Source organism: Sorex araneus, chromosome X (genome assembly GCF_027595985.1).
Source record: "Sorex araneus isolate mSorAra2 chromosome X, mSorAra2.pri, whole genome shotgun sequence".
Taxonomy (NCBI): domain Eukaryota; kingdom Metazoa; phylum Chordata; class Mammalia; order Eulipotyphla; family Soricidae; genus Sorex; species Sorex araneus.
The window spans coordinates 317,536,981-317,556,342 of NC_073313.1; the positions used below are offsets into that span (position 1 = coordinate 317,536,981).

General features: G+C 39.3%; 1 protein-coding gene and 1 pseudogene across 1 annotated transcript in view; one reads left to right on the forward strand and one right to left on the reverse strand.

Moving 5' to 3' along the window:
- Positions 1 to 19,362, forward strand: part of LOC129399576 (uncharacterized) — a 378,786-nt pseudogene that overhangs the window by 166,058 nt on the left and 193,366 nt on the right.
- TMEM131 (transmembrane protein 131) overlaps positions 1 to 19,362 on the reverse strand; it is a 190,631-nt gene that overhangs the window by 60,717 nt on the left and 110,552 nt on the right. The window contains exons 6-12 of the mRNA XM_055119780.1: positions 16,893 to 17,009; positions 12,811 to 12,933; positions 8,922 to 9,002; positions 7,392 to 7,542; positions 7,242 to 7,298; positions 4,876 to 4,937; positions 3,168 to 3,276 (exon numbers count right to left, since the gene is read on the reverse strand). Of these exons, the coding sequence (XP_054975755.1) occupies positions 3,168 to 3,276; positions 4,876 to 4,937; positions 7,242 to 7,298; positions 7,392 to 7,542; positions 8,922 to 9,002; positions 12,811 to 12,933; positions 16,893 to 17,009 (700 nt within the window). The remainder of the gene's footprint in view (positions 1 to 3,167; positions 3,277 to 4,875; positions 4,938 to 7,241; positions 7,299 to 7,391; positions 7,543 to 8,921; positions 9,003 to 12,810; positions 12,934 to 16,892; positions 17,010 to 19,362) is intronic.

Below are 19,362 nucleotides of genomic sequence, written 5' to 3' on the forward strand. Positions count from 1 at the left end.
AACAAATGTTCCCAAAGTGTATCCCCCATTCCTGAGATTCATGGCAAGAGTGGCTCCTAAATGTTCTCAGGGGTCAGAAATTACTATTGGTCACTCTCGTAAAATGTGCTCACTGATTTTGAGGTCATGACTGTGGGATCTTAAAACCTAAGAAGATAATTTCTCATAGGTCTGGAAATAACTGTAGCATCAATACTTCCTACATACATATTGAAAAAAAAAAAGGGGTACTCCTGCTGATGCTCTGCGGCTATCATGGCGATCTGTACCACACCCGGTGGTGTCAGGGAACGCGCTCAGGACCTTCCACATAGTAGACACGTGCTCCTAGCACTCAAACTACCTGGCCAAACTATTTTTTCATAGCTGGATTGCAAAAGTATGCCACAGATGGAATCCTACTTTCCGCTAAGCTCACGAGATGAATGCTGAAGAAAGCCCCCAGTCTGTGCAGTGCTTGGGCTGCTGCCCAGAGTCTGGCGCCCGTGGGGAGCAAGCACAGAAGCTGGTGTGCTGGCATCATTATACAGAATGACCCAATAGTCTCACTTGATGGATTTTGCTATAAAAGAGGAACTAAGAGCAGAGGTAGCTTTATTATTAAGCTGAAGTTTAAGTAAACTTTAGGACTCCCTAGCTGCATGGGCAGGCCCCGAGGAAAAACCCTTACTCAGAATTTTAGTTCTCGTTAAATTTAATTAATTTAAAAAATAATTCACATAAAATGTTTCTGTGACAGCATATTCAATGTTATAGAAAAGTGGGCAAAACTGAGTACAGCATCTTATTTAAAAATGTTAACGTGTGTTAACATACATACTTAAATGATATGAATGATCTGATTAAAGAATTTTTTCACAAAGGGCATTATTTTAATTTAGGCAGACCATCTGTCTCACTTGTAAGAGCTAATATTTAAAAATTTTACAGAGAATACTTTCTCTGTGCTCTCAGATCTAACCATGCTCTGCAACTCAATTACTGTATAACTCACTCACAAAAACTAATGACTTCATAAAAGTATAACAGATGCGAAGAAGTCCAAGTTATTAAAGTTTAATTCGAATCTTAATATATTTGCTAATACTAAGTTAGGTTTAAGAATTTATGTTTTCTTTTAAGATATAATGTGTTTATAATAATTTACAAGGAAAATCTATTTAAGCAGTAATACAAAATAAGCTGTAAAGTGGTCTGGAAATTTCTATTAAGATATCATCATAGACGCCCTTGGCCCAGATAAGATCCGGAACTGCTGCTCTCGAAACAGACCCTCTGCTCGTACAGACTATGATCCAAGAGGTCTTCTAACCCATTTTGGCAACCAGAGCGGCTTCTTACAGACATGCATCTCTAGACTGTGAACTGAGCTAAAATATCAGAAATCCAAAGCTCATAGAGTCTTCACTCTCAGCAATGAAAAGAAATTATTAAATGATGCCTTTTCAGCAGGCCTGATTGTTGGGGAAAAATTCCAAACAATAATAGTTGAGTTCTCTATTGAAATATTGAATGTATTCAAAGTATAGTGAATAAAATGAAGATCATTAGCTACTTAGGTGGGGGCTGGGTGGGAGGGGGGTATATTGGGGTTCTTGGTGGTGGAACATGTGCACTGGTGAAAGGATGAGGGTTCAATCATTGTATGACTGAGACTTAAACCTGAAAGCTTTGTATTTTTTTTTCTTAAGGTGATTCAATATAATAAAATAAAAAAAATTGAAAAAAAAGATATCATCATAGAGGGGAGAGCGGGAGAGAGCGAGAGAGAGAGAAGAAAAGCGCCTGTTATAGAGGCAGACAAAAGGTGGGGGGTGATGAGAGGGAACCTAGGAACATTGGTGCTGGGAAACATATACCGGTAGAGGGATGAGTACTGGAATACTGTATGCTGAAATCCAACCATGAACGGCTTCGTAATGCTCTAAAATATATATGTGTGTGTGTGTGTGTGTGTGCGCGCGCGCGCGCGTGCGCGCATGTATATATGCATAAATCTGAAAACTATCCAAGTGCCCAACAATGGATTAAAAAAATTGTGGTATAAATCCAAAACTATAAGGAAAGATGAAATCAAGTGTTGCAACATTATATAACTGAGACCCATTTTTTTTTAAACTTTTAAGAAAACTCTTTTAATGAAAAAATTATAAGCAAGACATCAAATCTGAACTGTAACATATAAGACTGCTTAAGTGGAAATAAAATCTAAGCTAAAACACATGAGGAAATACACTGTAATTTTATGACAGTACTAGGACTGGAGCAATAGCACAGCGGTAGGGTGTTTGCCTTGCACGTGGCTGACTGGGGTTCGATTCCTCTGTCCTTCTCGTAGAGCCTGGCAAGCTACCGAGAGTATCCAGTCTGCATGGCAGAGCCTGGCAAGCTACCTGTGGCATATTCGATATGCCAAAAACAGTAACAACAAGTCTCACAATGGAGATGTTACTCGTGCCCACTCAAGCAAATCAATGAACAATGGATGACAGTGCTACAGTGCTAGTATGGTACTGTAGTACAGGTAGTGTTGAAATGGTGGCATTTGCTGAACACATGGAGAATGATGAAAACTCTGTCTGACAAATTGGGATTCAGATCTATGTTCTACTACTTACTACTTTCTAGCTGTGTAAATCTATATAAAAGTTACATTACCATATGAAGTTATTTTACCTTATTCTATCTCCTGGAATAAATGATCATATAAAATAAAACAGCTTAAACTGTGTGTAATTATAGGGTAGAGAGCTTTGAGGATTAAGTGAGATCAGGCATGTAAAGCACATGGCACGTTTTCATCACATTTCTCCTATTGGCGGGGGAAGCTCCAGATGTAGGCTGCCCTCATTTTAAGGCAGTCTCACGGCATTAAGAAAAATATGCTTCATTTCAATCTGCTTAAAAAGACTTTTGCTGGGATGTTGTGAAATCTCAACTCCCAGCTAGTGACTGCAGACTAGCAGACACCCCCTGCTCTGTCCAGACCAGGTCAGGCCTCCTGCTCTGCAGCTCTGCCTGGCAGCCTAACTGAGATCCAATTATGAACAACCTTGTAACTGTGTATCTCAGTGTCATTCAATAAAAAATTAAAAAAAAAGAAAACATATCATAGAAGTATTCTAGTTTGTCAAAGTACTGTATTAGATGAAAAGCTGAGTACTTACCATCAAAACTAATACTTGCAACCTTAGTATATTTACTTTCTGAAGCTTTTAAAGTAACTGGTTTAAAGTGTACCGTTATAGCATCATTTTGTGGTGTGGGTCGAACACTCTGCAATGACAACAATATAATACAGCATTATTTTTATTCTAACAATTCATTTATAGAATATTGGAAAATGTACTGAAAAAAATAAAACAACCTAAATTTGTAGGGTCTAACTTTATGGCCCCTCTAAGATTTAGAAGCTAAATAAGTGGTGAAACGTAAAATTAATTTTATTAAAATATTCTTATGAAAAATTATGACTTTGAAGAAAAATATATGACACTGAAGAGAGTGTAAAAATCTAAAGATATATAGAGGCCTGAGAGAAAGCACAATGGGTAGGATGCTTGCCTTGCACACGGTCAACCTAGATTTGATCCTTGGCATCCCACATGGTCCCCCAAGCCTGCCAAGAATGACTTCATAGAGCCAGGAGTGAGCCTTGAGCACCACTAGGTGTGACCGCCCCCACCCAAAACCAAAACCAAAATTAAAGACACACTGTGTCACTGGTTATGTGTACATAAAATCAAAATTTAGTATTTTTCCAGATGAATATAGCTAATTCATATATAAGATGGAGATATGAAGATTTTATTTCTTCAACAAATTCATAATACTAAACACAGCATCTGGACTATTTGAAGATGAAGCATGAGTATGAATTTGGGATCTGGTATCTCTTTGCCAAGGTAGTTTTGCAGACTCCATTTCTAGTATTTTCCCAGTCCTCTAGGTGTGGCTGGGTGGCACGCAGGGCACACTGCTGTGGGGACAGGTCTGGAGGCATCCTGTGGGACTGAGCTGTAGCTGGCTCAGAGGCCGTTTTTAAGGTCATTTCACTCAAACAATGGAAACACAAAAACAATAAAGCACAGTGAAAGCTCGCACTTTCAGAGCAAGTTTGAAAAATCAACACATTTTAAGGTACAGTTACCTTTGAATCATCATGACAAAGCGTTTTTCATGGGAAGGGGCTTGAAAGTACCTTGCAATACTAAGTGAGATGTCAACAACTAAGTATTATGAACTTGATGCTGAGTGGTGAAAGCACCGAAGTATTCTCAGCCCTCACCATACAGTAGCAGAAGCTCTACCAGACTGCCATCTGCAGACATTCCCGCATCCTTCTACTAAACAAGAAGGAATACGGACTCAGGCACCAGAACACTGCCTGAATCTTCTCTCTTCACATATCCATACCTGATGTCTAATAACCAATATTGCTGAAATTTCCCACCTAATTCCTGAGGCGGTGCTTGGAAAGTGGGGAATGTGAAGCTGGCAGGGTAAAGCCAGGCCTCACTCACCCTTGCGGGCAGTGCTCTACCACTGGAGTCACATCCCTGGTCCCTGATGGTCCTTTTAACTTTTCCTTTTTGACACAGAGATCCTAGGATTTACCAGAACCGTAGGCTACTTATACAATTTTGCCTAAACAGGAACCTCATGAATTTTGGTTCAAACTAGCATGGAGAAGATCATCTACTTTCCTTCTCATTCTTGAAATCTGGAGGTTGAAGCAAAACAGGTTTCTCACATCAAATGTCACCAAGTCACCACAAAACAGAATTCCTTCAGAGCAAGAGTTTAGTAAGTTCGCCTTTATCACAAGTTAAAAAAAAAAAGGCACTTAAAAGGAAAAAATAAGTAAAAACTTACTGTTATTGGGACATCTTTTGTTCCTGAATTTAATAAATGAAGATTTAAAACTTTTGGTAGATCTGTTGAGATTAAGAAAAAGAAATATTTCTTTTAAAAGGTGGGCTTTTAATAGCAAATTAGATCTTTACCTTGTTAGTTATCGGTTTACATCTACTCTGGAATGTGAAACAGAATAATCAAATTGATTAAAAAAAAAACAGATAAGAATCACCTTAACTCTCAAGATTAGTGTGTTAGAAGAACTGCTCCCTCCTAAACAAACAAACTGAAAACACAAAAATTAACTTTTTTTAGTAGTGACAGTGAAGCAGACATTATTTCTAACCTTTAGTTTTCTAGTTAAGCACAATGAAGCAACTTAGGATAGAATGTGAAATTTTCTAATTAAAATAAAATCTAATTAAAAATGGGACTTTATTACTTAACAACCCAATTTTAATTATATAAGTGTGCACAGAAATAATAATTACTCCCAACTTTTATCATAGTAGATCTGTTACTTATTTTCAACTTTGGAATGCAAATTCTTTCTCTAAGCATCTAGGGAAAATATTTAACATTATAGCTGAATTATAATACAGTGTCACTGCCACTGTCATCCCGTTGCTCATTGATTTGTTCGAGCAGGCACCAGTAACGTCTCTCATGATGAGACTTATTGCTACTGTTTTTGGCATATCCAATACGCCACGGATAGCTTGCCAGGCTCTGCCGTGCGGGCACGATACAATGAATAATCGATATTTAAATAAGAGTCCAGAAGGAAATATTTAAAATTTTTTTTGTTTCTGACTCACACCTAGCAGTGCTTGGGTTCATGCTTGGGAGTTGGCCCTGCATGAGTTTTGTGCTGGAGTTGGGGGAAAGCGTGCAGTACCAGGCGTTAAACCTGGGGGCTCTCCCATGCACTCCAGCTCTTCCTTGAAACCACTGCCCAGGCCATTCATCTTTATTTTACTACTTAAAAGAGTTTTGAGAATCCTGCTTAGGAGACCCCTCTTATACCGTGGGAGGCTTCCTGCTTCACTTTCCCCCCCCTTTTTCTATTCTCTTAAGTAAAATAGTTTTCTGGAGGAAGAGTCTCAGTAAAACTGGGTAGATAAGAGGTTCAATGGAACTGGGAATGGGTGACCTCTACTTATATCCCCCTACATTTTCAGCAACTTGGCAGTCACACGCACAAGCCACCTCTGACTGGTGCCAGATAATCTCATCAACGACCACAATCCAGAGACCCATCATCCTTCTCTCTCAGAAGAGAGCATAAAATAACACTGCTATAGTCATGCCACTGGACCCCGTGCCAGGCTGTTTCATTTCACCCCCCCAGGGAGGGGGGTGGGTGAGGTCCCTCCCTGCCCCAAAGGACCCAGCCCCAGCAGCCGAAAACCTCCAGAACTCAATTGCTGCCATGCTCAAGGCCACTCTACACACACTCGGGACCTAGCCTCATCCACAAATAAGCCTATCACTGGACATCTCATACCTCACACCACTCATATTCCAAGAGAAGCACACCACATTTGATGGGGTTTAAAGTAGAAGGCAACCAATCTTACAGGGAAATATATTTTTGCATATATATATATATATATATGAAAGCACAAAAGGCTCAACCCTTAACAACATATCAGTAATCTCTTAATGACCCCTGGGTGAAATACAACAATCTTCACACACTCTCCTCTAAGGAAAGGTTTTTGGAGCATTTTCAGTGGTTTATTCATAACAAACAATACAAAATAAATTATTTCAGTTCTGCTTTGGGGCGGGGGTTGTGGCTCGGGATGGAAACATGCAAATATGGTGGTGGAATTGGTGTTCGAATATTAAATGTAATCAAATACTGTGAACTACGTTATAAAAATAAAATAAAATAAAATAAAAAACCTGGATAGGTAAGAACTGGCTAAACAAACTCAGAAACTAGCTTCTGTGTCAATCTACCACATAGAAGATTTTACTTAAGTTATCATATGATCTTGCTTTCTTATTTGGTAAGCAGCAGTATACCTCTCAGATCTATGGCATATAACTTGTAAACATCTGAGTTTGTAGATTTCTGTAAGATAATGTAACCCACTGAGAAATCATTTCCAAAGCTGAATTACTAAGAAGTTAAAGTAGTCTTTTTCCATCACTGAACACTGAGTTTTGTTTTTGTTTTTTTTTTAAAAATACCTGCATCATGATAACTAATAAAACCTGTGTTTTATAAATTACTTAGTCCACTCAACTTTGCTTTGTTAGTTAGTAATGAATCTCATTGTATTATTCCTTTGCTAATAAATTATCTTGTCTTATAAAAAAAATACCTGTAAAGACATCCCCCTCCCTGCCCCCCTCCCACTCCCCCCCTTTACCTTGTGTTCTCAGAGTACCAAAATCTAACATTTCTGTGGAGGAATAAATTCCAGGAGCTTGGAAAAAAGAAAAGCAAACAATTATATCTCATTTTGTCAGGGTAAGATGTACTAAAACAAACAAATGTGATTCCTCAATATTGCACTAACCTGTTGTTACTTCAACTTCGACAGGAAGAATGATAAACTCTGTGCTGTCTGAAGCATTAGTCTTTATTCTTATAAATGCTGTGTGATTATCTGCTTCTCTAGATGAAAAACTGGCTCTCATCACTCCCTTGGTTTCATAAGGAGGAATTTCCTGACAAATTAATGACAGCAATGTATCATGAGTAGCTTTTGTAATGTTGCAAAACCATAGTAAAATGACACTGACGAAAAGATGCATTATTATCTTATACAATTAATAAGAATATGCTTCCAATTAAATATATTTAATTATGATACAAAGTATAATTTTGGAGGATATCAAAATTCGGAAAAGAGCCAGAGAGCTATTATAGCAGGTAAAGCACTGGTCTCTTCCACGTACCTTGCCTGGCTGAAACTGGTCAAAAGACAGGATCAAAAAGCTACATGTATTTATCTGAGTAGTTAATAAACTTATCTTTCAAGCTCCTTCAAGTATGGTAAAGTCTGTGTGTCTTTAATTATGTACCGTGATTTGTATGACTTTGGCACAGTAACTGCATTTGTAGTATCTTTCTTCTTGATTAAAGCAGGATAGGAAACATTTACCAAAACAAAAAGCCCTCCTCCAGGAAATTTTCACAAGGAAGGCTGTAGTAACAGCATTCATTTATTGGTTCAGACTTGCTAGCAGTTTTCAAGAAAAAGCAGTTTTCTAAGTACTGGCACAAATTATTGTCAAACTTACAATAAAATTATAGGTAGCTAAAGATTACCTAAACTTTTTTTTCTAAGTCTGTATAAGGGCTTACTATATTCCCTTAGTAAATCCTCTAATAGCAGTTGATCCTCTAACAGCAAGACTAAACATTCTGTTCTCTACCTTGAAAATACAATGGATTTTTTCCCATCTTTTTTTTGTTTGTTTGTTTTTGAGCCACACTTGGCGGTGCTCGAGGCTTACTTCTGGCTCTGCACTCAGAGATCACTCCAAGAGACGCTCAGGAGACCAGAAAGGGTGCTGGGATGAAACTTGGGTAGCCCATATGTAAGATATACTATTGTTCCTATTTTTCTGGCCTTTCCCATAGGATTTGTTTTATTTTTGTGCCAAACATTCCTGGTAGGGCTCAGGCAACCATAAGTGGTGCCAGGGTTAGCAAAATGCAAGGCATGTGCCCTTACTCACCATACTATCTTTTTGGTCCCTCCCGCAGGATTCAAAAAATTAAAAAAATCTTAGTGTAAAGCACATTATAAATGATTGAATTCAGAAGACTTTGAGAAATAATTCAAAGAAAGTTGTTGAAATCTCTATTTCACAGAGCAGGTTAAACTTTCCAGTTTTGTTCAGAGTACTTAATTAAATCACCACTATTGCTTTTCTTTCACTATCCCATCTTTAAATGTACTTGCTATAAATATAATATTGAAATATAAAGTAAAGTCACCTATTTTTTTTAGAAGATAAGAGTTAGGTATTTTCTAATATGTTTATGGAATTAACTGGCTTCATGTGAGCAAACACGAGAGAAAGTTGCCCTCACTTACCCAGAGTTTTCTGGTGCCCCCTTGCTGGCCTGTGGGGAGTTCAAGGTGAAGATCCCCTCCACTAGAGTACATCTCCACAACCTGTCACAGAAGAGCACAAGATTGTTACTGCAAAACTATTGTTTCATTGCAAGTGCTTTATTGTCACATGCAATATCTGACAGTTTAATTGTGTATCAGAAAAAATGGAAAGAAAACGTTTATGGATACTAATAGTAGCTGTGAGGAAGGGTTTGGGTTTAGGACTGCAGCTGTGATAAAACAACTATAGGCAACATGTGGCTATTTAAAATAAAACATAATTAGTGCTTGGTTTCTAGCTACCTTAACTGACCCAGGTGTTCCATAGCTACATGTCACATGTGCCAGACTTAGCAGAGATGAGTTTACATCATTACAGAAAATTCTATGACACAGAACTGGATTAGAAATTGAAGGATGTTACTTCTCACATGTTTGAACTATTCATAATTTCTTTTTTTGCGGGGTGGGTGGGGAGTCACATTTCTGGCTCTGCACACCGGAATCACTTCTGACAGTGCTCTAGGGACCATACAGGGGGCCAGGAATCAAACCCAAGTTGGCTATGTGCAAAGCAAGCACCCTCCCTGCTGCCTCCCTGCTGCCTCCCTGCTATACTATCTCTCTGGCCCCTCATAATAATTTTTTGGTGAAAATATACTTAAATGTGTTGTAAATAAACATATCATATGCAGTTTCTTCCTTTATAGCATTTTCTTTTATTCTTTCAGCTATGGGGCCCATATCTGGCTGTGCCCAGGGATCGTAGCAGTGCGCTCAGGGATCACTCCTGGCAATGCTCCAGGGATCATATGTGATGCGGGGAATCAAAGCCACACAGGCCACATGCAAGGCAATCGCCTAACCCGCTGTACTGTCTCTTCTGTTCTATCTCTCAGAGCCATACAGTATTTTCTTAAATTTAAGGACAAGACTAGTAACAAAGTATAACATTTTAAATATTACGAAATGGGGGGGGGGCTGAGGGTGGTGGCTAAGTAGCCTTACAGATAAACAATCTACACTTGTTCTAAGAGGAAAAGTTTGGTTACTTGCTCTCTTGTGTGGTGGTAAAAAGTTCACTGTGGTAAATCTTCTTTAATTAAAATTTATAACAGGCAAAACACTAGATAAATCAGAGGACCTGGGGGAGGAGGAATCAGAAGTGAATTTAAAGAGGTAACTGTTCTAGATGATAGCTTGATGACTTTTAACTTGATGTCTTTTAAACAAAAGACAGGGGTTGTAAAATTCCTTAAGTAACTATACTGGTCAGTATCGTGGAGTCCTGTAAGCTCCCTTCTCCCAAGGGGGGGTGAGAACCTTCATCATCGGACAGACCTCACAGTCAGTGGCACCCCTGGCGTGCTAGAGCAGTGTGGAGCAGCTGTGATAGTACAAAAAGGATGTTTTTATTTTGAAAAGCCAGACAGTGAAAAAAAAAAGCCAGCAAAAATGTATGAGATTTCTGTGTAGAAATAATTCAGGCCAAGGAAAATACACAGTATCTCAAAGAGCAAAAGGACACAAATGACAGTGATGATGAAGAAAATCTTTCATTTCTAATAGTAGGAAAAAGCATTTTTCCCCCTTTCCTTGGGGGGCAGGAAGCACTTCACAGTGCTGGAGAGGTACTCTGGCTGGCGCACAAGGCTTGCCCCTGGAGGTGTTGGGAGGATCAAACCCAGAGCATCCTCATGCAAGCACTCAGCCTTTGGAATCCTCTCCCTGGCCAAGCATTTTCCTTTTTGTGTGATTTTTTTTTTTTCTTTTTGGGTCACACCCGGCGATGCACAGGGGTTATTCCTGGCTCTGCACTCAGGAATTACCCCTGGCAGTGCTCAGGGGACCATATGGGATGCTGGGAATCGAACCCGGGTTGGCCGCGTGCAAGGCAAACGCCCTACCTACTGTGCTATCGCTCCAGCACCCCCCCCTTTTTGTGTGATGAAAGCTATCTAAAAATAATTACAATTTGGGCAAAGTACTGTTATAAGTAGCAGCCCTCAGGTTAAGCATGTACTGGGGAGAAACCCTTACTGCGACTTATTGCATATAATTTCTAATCATCTCACAATTCAGGCTGTTTGTTCTTGTTTTCTCTTTTACTATTTATGCACATCTCTAATAGGAGGTTCTAGGATGATAGTAGGTTACTACTCTACAATTTTCTAGCTACTCTCAACTGAAATCTTGTAGCATTAAATTAAAAGAACTCTCGGGGATCTGAGTGCAAATATTTCACATCTTCTCATACAGGTAACACAACTAGAAGTAACAGAGTCATCAAATATCAGGTAGCTGAAAGTCACTGGGGGACGTGGCTGGAATTTCAGGGACTATATGTAGGAGAGACAGTAATCACACTTACTATGAAAGAGATAAATGATGGGTTTCAAACTTGAAAACTGTTAACTATGAAAAGACTAGGTATGGGGGGCCAGGATGATGGTATAGTGGGCAGGCACCTGCCTTGCACACTTGCACACGGTGACCTAGGTTCCATCCTTGGTACCCTATATGGTCCCCTAGCCCTGCCAGGAATGATTCCTGAACATAGAGGCATGAATGGGCCCTGAATACTTTGGGGTGTGGTCTCCAAACCAAAAACAAAAGGAAAAAACCCCCAAAAGATTGGGTATAGCAAATGGGATATTTTAAATTAACAAAGAAGCTTGCTTCTAATTATCATTAACCATTCTTCTTCTCTTGGATTTTATTAATTTTTTTAGGGTTACACTCAACTGGGCAAAGGGGCTTATTCCTGGCTCTGTTCTTTGGGATCACTTTTGGCAGACTGAACTTAGGTCTGCCACATGCAAGGCAAGCACCTTACTTATTGTACTATCTCTCCAGCCCTCCCTTGAATTTTAATATCCAACTTGCCTTCACCAAAATATCATCATTGCCAGGGATAAACATGAAGCCTTTTAAAAACACATGAACACAGAAGGCTTAACTTGTAACATCTCAATAACCCTCAGAAAAGGACTTTATGCCCCCATATGAGATGCAACAATTGTCACCTAAGGAAATATTTTTTTGATCAATTACTAGACATTTATTGGTAACAAGCAATATAAAATAAGTTATTGTGGGCCTGCTACAAGGGCAGGACTGAGGGGTGGTTGGGAAAATGGAGACAATGGTGGTGGGAAGGTGACAGTGGTGATGGGATTGGTGTTGGAATTTTGAATGCCTGTAACAAATGAACCATGAACCAAACTTTGTAATCCACGGTATTTAAATAAAGTGTGGGGGAAAACACAAACAGGGGCCATGAGGACTACACTTGGCGGTGTCTGGGGGCCAGATAGTACAGGAAATTGAACATGAAGTCAAACAAATGACAGGTATATGTTCCACGCATTTGAGCCATATCAATGGTGTTTAAATGTAAAATAGGAGCTTAAAGGTAAGAAAAGAAGCAGTTGTATGTAACTCAGACTCTCTTTAAGTTTAAATGCAGACAAGTCTAAACCAGATCAGTCTTTTTTTTTTTTTAAACGTTTCCCATAACTCATCACCTGAATTGTTGCAGTCTAAATTTCAGTTTATACAAACTTAATTCAAAGTATAGCCCCTCTTTTTTAGTCTTTCTGGCTCAAAAATGCCCTTCTTAAATGTACCTATAAACCCTGTTTATTTGGTTTGGGGACCACACCCCGCGGTGCTAAGTGCTTACTCTTGGCTCTGCACCCAGGGTTCACTTCTGCACACTTGAGACCACACGGAGTGCTGGAGATTGAATCTGAGTCGGGCAAGGCAAATACTCTATCCATTGCTATCACTCTGGCTCCCAAACTGATTGCTAAACATCAATTTATACCAAAAGGAACTTTACTCAAAACTATCATCAGAAACCCACCTGCAAAGGCTCACTGTGAGGATTGTGGATATTTATTATTGGTGAGAAACTGCTATTCACAGGAACTCTGGCCCCAAGAAATGGCCTCAGTCGATATGGATTTGGAACCCCAACTCCAAATACCTGTTAAATGGAGAAAAACACACACAATGTGAGTTGCTTTTAAGTAACATATTGTACTGATAGAGGGCAAAGTAGTGAGAATAATTTAGACAGAAAATCGATCCTCCCCTTTTTATCGAATTTTACTTTTTTAATCGAATAACTGTGAGATAGACCCTTACAAAGCTGCTCATTTCTGTGTGGAAAGGCCTTGGGTTCAGTCGTACAGTATTCCAACACCCACCCCTCCAACAGTGTACACTTCTCAGCACCAGTGTCCCCAGGGTCCCTCCCCTCAGGCCCCACCCCCTCCCCAGAGCATGCCTCTATGGCAGGCGCTTTTCTTCTCGCTCTGTCTGTCTCTCCTTTTGAACACTGTGGTCTGCAGTATTGATATTGAAAGGTCTAACTCCCTTTAAAAAGGAACACATCTAGTTCTTATACCCAACCTGTCCATGTATCTTATTTACTACTATGCACTTGGAAAGATTTCTGTTTTCGAAACTAAAGTGACAGCAGACCTTCACAAAGCATAGGATAAGGAAAAGAAGGAAATAGGGACTCAACAGATAGCCCCACTTCAATTATCAGAAGAAAGATATATAGCTCAGATGGTATCTTAGTTATCAAGCCCAGCTCTAGCTCATTCCTGTGTGGAAAGGCCTTGAAGTAATAAAACAGGGTGCAAGTCATTTAAATGTTACTTACTTAGTGCCTAAGATATGCTAGGCACAAAGATAAATATTATATTAGTGAATAATTCAATAGTGAACAAGATAGATAAGGTTTCTGCTCTATGAAACTTTCATTGTGGTACATGACGCAGACTGATTACATAATAAAAAGATTTACAACAAAATGGGCAATTTGTAATACGGCAGGGGTGGGATCTTTATTCTGCCAAAAGTCATCTTGACATTTATAACAATTCATGGGCCATACAATACATAATGACAGGCAACAGTTAGCTGAAGAGAAGCATGGTGTCTGTCCCATGTAACAGGGTGAGACCTGGTACAGGATTTTACAGGCTTCTACAGTCAGTTTCTGGGCATTCTTTACCCCTGATCAAGAGTAAACGGTTGTAGTCAAAGTGGTCATATTTTCTTAGAAGGGGGTCAGGACAGTCTTCTTGGGTGAAAAGATGTGAGCTAATGTCATCTGAAGAAAAAAACACCAACCCTCAGCATACTGGGGTAAGGGCCATGTACAGGCAGAGGGTACATGGCAGGGAAAGGGTTGGTCTACTTAGAGACCCTCTAAAACAGGAGAATCATAGACAAAGGGGCTGAGCTGGCAGGGAGGTGTGATGGCCTTGATCACATTTAATATTTTTCACTAAGAACAATGGGGAACCCTAAAGATTTAAATAGGGAAATCTGGGGCCGGGGCGATAGCACAGCGGGTAGGGCGTTTGCCTTGCACGCGGCCGACCCGGGTTCGATCCCCGGCATCCCATATGGTCCCCCAAGCACCGCTAGGAGTAGTTCCTGAGTGCAAAGCCAGGAGTAACCCCTGAGCATCGCTGGGTGTGACCCAAAAAGCAAAAAAAAAAAAAAGGGAAATCTGGCCACATGTTCAAACAAATGTCTCTGGCTAAAAAGTGAGTAACTGACACTAGGGGTTAGGGAGAAGTGGAAAACCAGTGAGATGCTTGTATGAAATCAAGTGAGAGGTGATGACAGTTAGGATTAGAGCAGTAGTGATAAGAAAGACAGAGGTGAACAGATCTGAGATATGACTTGGGGAGAGACCAGATGTGGAGATGAAAAAGTAAAACAGCCATCTCAGTGCATTAACAGCCTTGAACCTGAGACCCAGCAGCAGATGAGAGCTCTCTCTGGACCCTGTACTGAGCCAATTCCACCAGGGAAACCTCAGATGGAGCGGGTGTCCCCTCTTGGCCCACTCCAAATGAACCCCCGGTGGCCACATGCTTCCAGAAGAAAAACCCAGGTACGGGGGATCTGGGACTAAGGCTCCAGGCCACATGGTGGCAGCAGAGACAGGCCGGCCTTTTCCAGCTCCCTGCCTGCCTGAGGGCCAGGTTGTCATGCCCACAAACTGCCTCTGGGTGCCATCTCAGCTCATTAACAGCCTTGATCCAGAGACTCCCAAATGAATCTCAAAATGGATTAACTCCCCACAGAGATGTCTCTGGACCCCAGTCATTTACAATTTTAGAATTCCAGAGCACATGCCCTCTCATGATATTTATAATGAGCAATAGAAAAAAAATGACTTAGCATCTGCCTGGCAGACAGGCTTGAATGGTGGTGGGAAGGTGTAGTGGTGGTGGGATTGATGTTGAAATATTGAAATATTGAATGTTATCAATTAATGTGAACAACCTTATGAAAATAAAATTAGAAAAAAAAAAAAAGGAAAGAAAGACAGCTGGTACTGAGGTGCAACTTGAGAATGCCCTGATCATAACCTTCAGGAGTTCAATCTGGCCACCACTACTGAAGTCAGTTGTGGGTTTTCTCTGGAGCAAAAAGTTCTCATATTTCTTTTCACAATCTTCTCAGTTACTCAGCTAAATTCATGTCAAATATTATCAAAATAGCACTTTAAACTTATTTATCTAATACATCCAAAAGTTTCCTACCTACTAAACAGCCATTCAAGCCTTCTTCACCATAAATAAGTACAAGATAGGTAGGGTTCCTGGCCAAAATCGAATGATTACTTTGACATTAATTAAAAACACTTCTCTGGGCATAGGAGAAGAAATGTTCAAAAAATAAAATTGTAAAACTACAACCTAATACTTTAGCTAAGTAAAGATTTAAACAAATGAGTTTCATGGGCAATAAAACACAGCGATTAAGAAGATCGTCTTTGTAGCTACATAGACACGGACTGGAATACCTGCTCAACAACTTATTAGCAGCATGATATAGGCAAGTTATTTAACCTTTCTAAATATCTTTTTACCTAAAAGTGTAAGAGTATCTATAATGCAGGCAGAAGTGCATCAAAGCATGCAGTATAGCCCATATAAACAATTTTATTAATTTTGAAAAACATAAAAACCCTGATTTATGAAACACTGATTTTCTAATTTTTTGTTTGTTTTGGGGCACAACCAGAGGCACTCTGCACTTATTCCTGGCTCTGCATTAAGGGATCACTCCTGGTAGGGTTCAGGGACCATTTGGGCTCGGGGGAATCAAACATGGGTCAGCTGCCTTAGCCCCTATACTATCTCTTCATCCCAAATATCAATTTTCTTTAATAACTTAAGAATTATGCTACATAAAAATAAGTTTATCAAAAATATTTGCATAATAGATTTCCTAAAGGAAAGTAGATAAATGTTTTAATCTTTTAGTTACTATGAAGTTTGATTTGTAAGTGTATGAAAATGAAAATATAAAAAAAATAGCTACTGTGAAAGTAATTCTCTTTTTTTTTTTGGTCAACTGGTCTTATATTAACACAATTCAGCTATGGCTGAAAAATCATTCACTCACAGTCTGCTCTGAATAGGGATATTCACAGAGTAATAAGTAAGTATAAAAAAAACTCTTAAGTCTGAACTCTTACAGAGTCTATTATTCTTTAAGTTTTGAGAACTGCCCTTAAAAGGCTAATATATGATAAGCTAGAGATGATAAATATGTATGTATATGTGTATATGTATATACAGTAAAAAAATTATTAATACACACACACACACACACAACTTTTTTGTTTGTGGCTCGGAGCCTCCCAAGCGTTGCTCATGAGGTCATGAGGTCTGGGACCCACTGGCAATTTTGTGCCAACTGGGCCAGCAGTACAATGCAAGGACATGGGGACGTGAGTTTCCTTGGGCCCTAAGGTGCCAGGGAGCTACCCTGGCAGTGCTCAGGGGCCTCCAAGGGTGCCTAATAATGCTCGAGGAATATGTGATACTCAAAATTGAACCCACTTTATTATCTCCCAGCCCCCAAGTATATTTTATAAAACAAGGTTTTCATTTTAGTTCTTACCTGGTAAGTAAATACCCCATGATTAGATGTGTTAATAAATAAAGTATTTTCTACATTTCCTACTACTCTTGCCAGAAAAACTACATCAAATGACGTATTTCCTCCTGGGAGAATTTTCTGAAAGAGAATAAAATGGAACAAATAAATTAAAAAAAGGTCAGATCATGTTGATGACAGTGAGACTGCCAAAGTTCTCTAAAATAAACATCACAGAATCATTCCATGACCCAGTTGTCCTCTTATGAGGATTTAACTTGTAAATTAAACTATCTTGCAGTAAAAAAGATGTCTCTAAACTGGATGTCATATATGTTTGTCGAATTACTAGTCTAAAGTTCAGTATAACATGCATTCCTTGAATTCTATTCATTAAACACTCACTAGGCTGAAATGAGGTGACTAATTTTAGATTGTTTCATCATCAGACAACCAAGTAAGAGATGAGCTAAAGCTGGCTTTTTAAAAATAGGTGTACTACTCTAGTACTAAGCAGCAACTTGTACTATTCCCAGGATATTAAAAAGCACAGGTCTTAATTTTCTGACCTCTGCCACCATTTACACAGGCACAAAAGGTGCCAACAATTTAATTCTGGAAAGAAGGCATGAATGACATTGTGTGTATAAACTCACCACTATTGTGTGCAGACTGGAGATACCATTGTAGTTAGCAAAACAAATTCTATTACAACAAAATAGGGCAGTGAAATTTAGTTTGAGTCTGCAACTGCAATGATGTCAGCAACAAAGTCTTAAAAATTCATTTTAATATTTAATACTATTAAACCCTCTACCTTGGTGACTAGAAATCTAATATGTTCCCCAAATTACATTTAAAAATGTAAAGCATTGAGACTCTGGATTCACTTTAGGAAGTGGGAAAGAACAATTCTCCTATATTCTTAACAACAAAAAGCACATCTACAAAACCATAACTTTTCTCTAAGGATCTCTGCATCAAACCTTAGATTCTCTAAGGAGAGATCTATATGTGAGAACTGGCTCAGCCATGGCAGAGACTGAAGAGGAAGCTACAATATAGAGGGTAAGAAGAATTCAGCTAATGTTTTACAACTGTTAAGGGTGCAGTGTGGCAAAAATGAGAATATAGAAAAAACTCTGAAACCTGTAGACAATAGATGACACAACCCAGATGAAAATAACAGTAATATATCTAATAGATACCTATATAGTTTGAAATTAAACATTCTTTCTTCTTTTCTTTTTTTTTCTTTTTGCTCTTTTTGGATCATACCTGGCAATGCACAGGGGTTACTCCTGGCTCATGCACTCAGGAATTACTCCTGGCGGTGCTCAGGGGACCATATGCAATGCTAGAAATAGAACCTGGGTCAGCTGTGTGCAAGGCAAACACCCTAACTACTGTGCTATTGCTCCAGCCCATATACTCATGAAAGAATTTAAATTGTAAATAAAAAATTTCCCAGAAAAAAAGGTCCCAGTCTAGGTGGTTTCACTGATAGAATAACCATCTAAGAAGGAACAGTACCATTGTCATAGTGATCCTTTCTTTATTCCATCTGCCTTCTCCCCCCCAGCACTTGAGGCAGGCTTCCAAATGTGAAACAAATCCTCCTGGCCCTTGTTTCTACTGTCCTTGGGTGTTAGTCTCATACGACCTTTTTTTTTTTTTTTTTTTTAAATTGCACAAATGAGTGCAGTCTTTCTATGTCTGTCTCTCTTCTTCTGACTCATTTCACTCAATAGATACTCTTCATATTCATCTATCTATAAGTGAATTTCATGACTCCATGTTGGAAGGGATCGTTTTGGATGGAAAATGTTTACTGAAAGTGGGTAAAGGACCAAACCACGATGGCCTCTCAGTACCTGTATTGCAAACTATAATGCCCAAAAGTAGAGGGAGAGGGAGAGGGAGAGGGGGAGGGAGAGGGAGAAGGAGAGGGAGAGGGAGAGGGAAGTGCCTGCCATAGAGATAGGCTGGGTAGGGGGGTGGTGGAGTTGGGGTGGCGGGAGGTATACTGGGGATACTGGTGGTAGGAAATGTGCACTGGTGGAGGTACGGGTGTTGGAACACTGTATGACTGAAACCCAATAATGAGAGCGTTATAACTATGTATCTCAGGGTGATTCAATAAAAAAAAAAGTAAGTAAAAGAAGCAAAAGTATTTTTTTGGGGGCGGGGAGGGCCATATCTGGCAGTGCTCAGGTCTTCTTCCAGACTCTATGCTTAGAAATTACTCTTGGTGGGCTCAGGGGACCAAATAAGGTACTGGGGAATGCAAGGCAAATGCCCTACCTGTTGTACTATATCTAAGATTCTAATTTCTAAAGACAACATAAACATGACCACTCTCACTGCTAAATCCTATGGAAGATAAAGTTTTATTCAGGATGTGTAGGGGTGTGTAGAAAAGGCCAGAAATAAGAATCCAAAATATAATATCATCTAATCAAATCTTTATTATTATTTGAATATTTTCCAAACA